This window comes from Hyperoodon ampullatus (genome assembly GCF_949752795.1).
Source record: "Hyperoodon ampullatus genome assembly, chromosome: 1".
NCBI classification, from domain to species: Eukaryota; Metazoa; Chordata; class Mammalia; order Artiodactyla; family Ziphiidae; genus Hyperoodon; species Hyperoodon ampullatus.
Genome location: NC_136914.1, coordinates 38,352,528 through 38,358,527, shown reverse-complemented (window position 1 = coordinate 38,358,527; position 6,000 = coordinate 38,352,528). Strand labels below are relative to the sequence as shown.

The 6,000-nt window shown below is 45.5% G+C and overlaps 1 protein-coding gene across 1 annotated transcript in view; it reads left to right on the top strand.

Moving 5' to 3' along the window:
- Positions 1-244: 244 nt before the first annotated feature.
- The window catches only part of CDS1 (CDP-diacylglycerol synthase 1), a gene marked incomplete at its 5' end in the record, with an annotated part of 69,208 nt that continues 63,452 nt past the window's right edge, over positions 245-6,000 (top strand). The window contains one exon of the mRNA XM_079714981.1: positions 245-361. Within this exon, the coding sequence (XP_079571107.1) occupies positions 245-361 (117 nt within the window). The remainder of the gene's footprint in view (positions 362-6,000) is intronic.

Below are 6,000 nucleotides of genomic sequence, written 5' to 3'. Positions count from 1 at the left end.
TACCGGCCCCGCGCTCGCAGGGGGCGGTCTCGAGCGCTCGCTCGTTGATGCCGTTTTGGGGGTGACCCGGCGCGGCGGAGGCGGCGGCGGCGCCTCCACGGTGGGGGCGTGTTAGTGGCCGCGGCTTTGCGGGACGTCGGGCGTGTAGCTGCGGGGCGGCAGGGCGGCCAGCCGGCGAGACCGCGCGTGCAGCTCGGGTTTCGGGACGCTGGAGGAGAGCGCCCCGGCCGCGCGGGAGCGGGACATGTGGGAGCTCAGGCACCGGGGAGGCTGCCCCGGCCCCGGGGGAGAGGCGGCGCCGCCACCCCGCGAGGGAGAGGCGGCCGTCGGCGACCACGAAACCGAGAGCACCAGTGACAAAGTAAGTAGAGCCGCGAGAGGCGCACACCCGCGCCCCGGCTGGGTCCTGGCTGGGGCCGGGACACCTAGGAGGGAGGGTGGGGCCCCACGGAATGTCAGGTGAAGTTGCGGGCTGCGCCGCCCTCCCGGCCTGGCTTTGTTTCGTTCTTCCTCAAGTGGGACCCGGACCCCAGCGACGGTGCGTTTCCTAGGATGACCTCGACCGCTGCCAGGGTAGCTGGATGATTCAACTTGACTCTAATTTAGTTTCTGCCCATTCCAGTCCCCTCCCCGGGATCTGGGGCCGACGCTAGAATCGGGATGGAGCCTGCCACCCTGAGAGCTGCAGCTTTCTAGTAGCTGCCACCTCACACCTCTTCTCGGGAGAGGAACACAGTTAGTAAGGACTAAACTTAAGTCATGCACCTTCGCTTCTAACATGTCATTGGATCCTGACGCTGGAGGCTTGGCTTCTCGCGCTCCCCCATCAGCACTTTCGTTTCCTCTATCCTTTTTCAGTATAATAGATTTTGGAGGTTTGAGAGGCTCCTACACGTGACCCAGTTGTGACCCTCCACGGCCGACAGTGCAGCAGTAGATTTCATTTTACCTGACACGTTAATTCATGAGGACTTTTAAAATTCCCATTTCTGTAGATTGCCTTCGCTTCACATTTAAAAATAAGTAGATGTAATGCCACTATTCTTTTTAAAGGTAGCAGAAAGTCAAAGTTCAGCTTATTTGGTAATAAGTTTAGGAAATTGGGCCAGGCAATAGATTGTTTTATGAAATCTTCTGTTTATAAAATTCCATTTTATCTTAGAAACTCAAAGCACTTAAGCTATTCCTAGAAGCATTCTTTTTTGGAAGCAGGTATTGCAGTTTGAATTACAGAAGTGAAGTAGATTGCTCAAGGTCAAGTCAGTGGCCTTTTGGAACTAGAAACTGTTTCCTGATTCCCTTTTTTCTGGTTTGCACTGTTGCTGAGACTCACTCACTCATCAGAACTCAGAAGTTCTGATTTGGGGGAGGTTCCGCCTGGAACTTGCTGTTGATGAACTTGAGGTAACCCCTTATAAAGCTCTGGCAGGAACGTATCCCACAGCATCATGAAATAATAAATTTAACAGTGATTTTAGGCATGAAACTTCAGAATCAATGGGATGACAGATCCTTTTTTCCCCCCCTACCGTTGATAGGCAGGTGGAACAAAATGAGTCTGTGATAGAACATATGTATCAAGGAATTATACAAAGTGTAACAGTTTCTAGCTTCTGAAGGTTGATCTTACAAAGCTAAAAAGAGTGGGCAAAGAATAGTTTTTGTGAAAACTGCCTTGGAAACTAGACCAAAAATAGAATTAATTAGGTTGGGATTTGTTTTGTTTTAGCACTGATATAGTTTAGAATCAAGGAAATACCAGCTTCCCCATGTTCACTTCCTTAGCTGGAACAGGCTTTTAATAAGAAAAAACATGTTCAAGGAAGCCATCCATAAAATAACTTTTGAATTAGTTTCTTAACACCCTAATATATTTAAAATGGAAACTACTTCTCTGGTTTGATTTGACTCATTAGAAGTGTTGTCTCTAGCTATCTGTGAATGGGTTACCTCACTGCATATTTATTTATTTATTTATAAATGCCACACTATTGGTTTTCATTAATACATACCCAGCGGGATTTTGTTTTCTGAGAGTAGGTGTTGCCATGTGTAACCTGTTCTGTTAAGATTTCTTAGACAAGGATGAGCATTTTCTAAACCATATCTAAAATATTGCATACTTTCAGAGTTTATTGCAAGGAACTTTTGACTTGGCAAGCTTTGTGTCACTGAACTCTAGCCTCTGTATGTCTTGCAAGGAACTTTTGACTTGGCAAGCTTTGTGTCACTGAACTCTATCCTCTGTATGTCCTTTCTTATCAGGGTGTATATTTGAATGCACCTGTATTTCCAGGTCAAGGGCCATTATAAAATCAGTTTGCACATCGGAGGCTGGTTAATATTTGGTCCATTGAAATTCTTTTAAGTGCCTTCTGCATTCAAGTTGCAGTAAAGGCAAAACTCTTATGTAATTAATGAAAGAAGCGCAGGAAGTGTGTTATATTCTGCTGTTATGGTACACTCCCGTGCCATTTTGTAGTCTTTTTTATAACGGTGTTATTAACATGACCTTCTCATTGTTCAGGACCTGAAGACATACTGAGAGAAAGTTCTGTGGTCCAGAGCATTAACAAGTGAAAAGGTGCTTCTTACCTGCAGGGGAATGTTCCAGTTGCTAAGTGCTGCAGTAATACTTGAAAGATAACAAGACCACTTCTTCAAGGAACCCCCCAGGAGATATATATGAGATAGATTTAATATAAGTCTGAACAAGGCTTATTGTTAGCAAAGAGGGCATAGCTGGATGCTATATAGAGACAACAGGAAAGGCTTTAAAGAGGAGGTGAGGGTTTGAGCCTTGGAATTAAAAGATGCCTGGGGATTCACCAGGTGGACAAGTGTTAGGGAAGGGCATTCTAGGCAAAGGGCATGTGGAACTGTTTCATGAATCAGCATTCTAGGCACAGGGAACTGAGTTTAGTTTTATAATCCTGGAGCATAAACTCTATGTGTTTGTGAAGAGGGGTTGAGAGTTTCAGAGTCTTGTGAGGGAGGTTAGGCTTTCTTCCATGGACTCCTGGAAGCCACTGGAAAGTTTTTGCAGAGGCATTAGCCTATCATTCTAGCAGCAGTCTGGAGAAAGTGTTGGGATGGGGAGAGACCTGCCACAAAGAAACCAGATAGGAGTATATTGCAAATGCTATGTATACGAAATAATGAGGGCATGTACTAAGTCGAGTAGGAGCTGGGGAGTAAGGAAGGGTTGAGAGAGAGGAAGCATATATTAGATAGTGGTGATGGGACGTCGACAAGGGTGATCAGGGTAAGACTAATAAAAGAAGAGCCTGCTGGGAGACACATTTTGATGCACAGCTTAAGAGACTTAGGAAAGAAGCAAAAATGATTGGGCAGTTTTGCAGGGTTTTTCAGGTTATGAGCGAGATGGTGAGTTGGGTGGGGCAGGAATGGCATTCTCTAAAACAGAGAAGTGGTTCAAGGTGGTGGTGGGAACTGAAATGAACAGTCAGGTGTGGAGACTTTTGAATAGGATAGAGAGGGCAGAGAACTGAAGACAGAGCCTTGGGAGGTGCCCATGTTTAGAGTTGGGTTGGAGATGTAAGAAAGCGCCAAGATACTGAGGTCCTGGGAGCTAAAGGAGGAGGAATTGCTTAGAGGATATCATCACTAGTATTTAGAAGTGAGGAAGGGGCAGAGAACATGGAATTTAGCAAAAGATCTTTTATTTTTTTATAATACTCATTCATTTCATTTCCCTCTCAATTTCTTTCTTTATTTTTATTTATGGCTGCATTGGGTCTTCGTTGATGTTCATGGGCTTTCTCTAGTTGCGGCAGGTGGGGGCTACTCTTCGTTGTGGCGCACGAGGTTCTCACTGCGGTGGCTTCTCTTGTTGTGGAGCACGGGCTCTAGGAGCCGCAGGCTTCAGTAGTTGCAGCACGCGGGCTCAGTAGTTGTGGTACACAGGCTTAGTTGCTCTGTGGCATGTGGGGTCTTCCCGGACCAGGGCTCGAACCCATGTCCCCTGCATTGGCAGGCGGATTCTTAACCACTGCACCATCAGGGAAGTCCCAGCAAAGATCTTAAGAGAAGCCACGTTTTAGGCAGAGGAATGTGAGATGTAAAATATTGGTAGTAATTGTAGGAAGTGCCTGTGGAAGGGAGTACAGGATAGCAGCTAGAGAGGACTTGGAGGATCAAGTGAAAATTTCCTTTTTCAAAGAAGGGAAGTTAGGTATTTATATAAAGAAGTCAGTGGACTTCTGGTGGTGCAGTGGTTAAGAATCCGCCTGCTGATGCAGGGGATACGGGTTCAAGCCCTGGTCCGGGAAGAACCCACATGCCTCAGAGCATCTAAGCCCGTGTGCCACAACTGCTGGGCCTGTGCTCTAGAGCCTGCGAGCCACAACTACTGAGCCTGCGTGCTGCAACTACTGAAGCCCACGTGCCTAGAGCCTGTGCCCCACAACAAAGGCAAGCTACCGCAATGAGAAGCTCGTGCACCTCAACTAGAGAAGGCCCGTGTGCATCAGCGAAGACCCAACACAGTCAAAGATAAAGAAAGAAAGAAAGAGAGGGAGGAAGGGAGAAAGAAAGAGAGGAAGGGAGGGAGAGAGGGAGGAAAAAAGGAGGAAGGAAGGAAGGAGGAAAGAAGTGGGAGCGCAGATGCTGATGAGGGTGGGCAGTCGCTAGGAAAAAGAAAGTAGACATGGGGTGGAGAGTACAGGTGGTTGGAGTATTCAAGGAAAGGAAAGAAGGAATCGAGGTTAGATACAGAAACATTTTGAAAAGCAGAAGAAGAGAGATCAGTGTTTGATGCTTTAAATTTTCCCAGTAAAGTAGGGTCTGAGAACCACAGCTTCAAGAGATCTTAGAAACAATTTAGTTCAACCATACATATATACATATATATGTGTGTGAGTGTGTATATATATGTGTGTGTGTATTTTTAAATAATAAACTTGCCCTAGACTGTGTTTGTTATTGCCCGAAATGACCTCAAGCGGGTAGCAGAGCTGGAACTAGAGCTAATCTCTGACTGGGACACCTTTGGAATGTCATTTTAGAGAGTGTGATGTCAGATGACCAAGAGGCAACTGGCAGAATTATCAAACTCAGTGAAGCTTCAGTTGAACTAAAATAATACAGATTTGTTATGTATTGAATTAGCATGGTTCTTAACTCAGTAGCAGTAGTAGTCATGATAGTTGATGCTTGTAGAGTGATTTAGAGAAAATAGTAATTTCACATCTTTCTTTTTTTGTTCCTCAGCTATATGGGTTAGGAATATTTCCCATTTAATAGCTGAGAATAAGAAAGGCACTGGGAGTGATTGTGGTCGGGAATGCCAGGACAAGGATGCCAGAGAGGAGGGAGTGAGCCAGGGGGACCAGGATTGAACACAGTTACGGTAGGCAAGAAAGTGGACGGAAGCTCGAAGAGGTCTGTTGAAGCCCTGGATGGATTGAGAGAGACTGAGCAATTGAAGTGAAGCTAAGACCTAATTGACTGGACCAGAAGGGGGAGAGAAGGGGGTGCCCAGGGAAGCTGTGGCCAGTACGGGGAGCACAGGTGGAATAGTGCACTGTCAGACCCCGTGTACTCGTATGTGGGGATGCTACTCTGGTACAGATTTGGGTTTGCGAAGTTGACGGTGAAAGAGTCTGGAGGTCAGTTAACGTCTGTCCTTCCTCATTTGAGATGGGTGTAGTTTCTTTCAAAAATATTCTAATATTTAAAAAATAAATTTTTAATTTTGGGACTTGTGTTTCCATAAATTCTTCACTTTGGCACACTTCACTGTGAGTTGTCTTGGTGTCACTTGAAGGTGTACTAAACATTTTCTATATTTTTTCCATCTAAATATAGGCCATTAATAAAATATGAATATGTAGATCTAGATGTCCAGAATAAAATATGAGTTGGTACTCCCCAATTGTTCATCAATTGTTAGTCACTGTTATCACCCAAATAAGCTTCCATGTTGTCATTTGCAGCATATTCATTTCATTTAACAACAGTTTTTGAATGCTGGCTCCC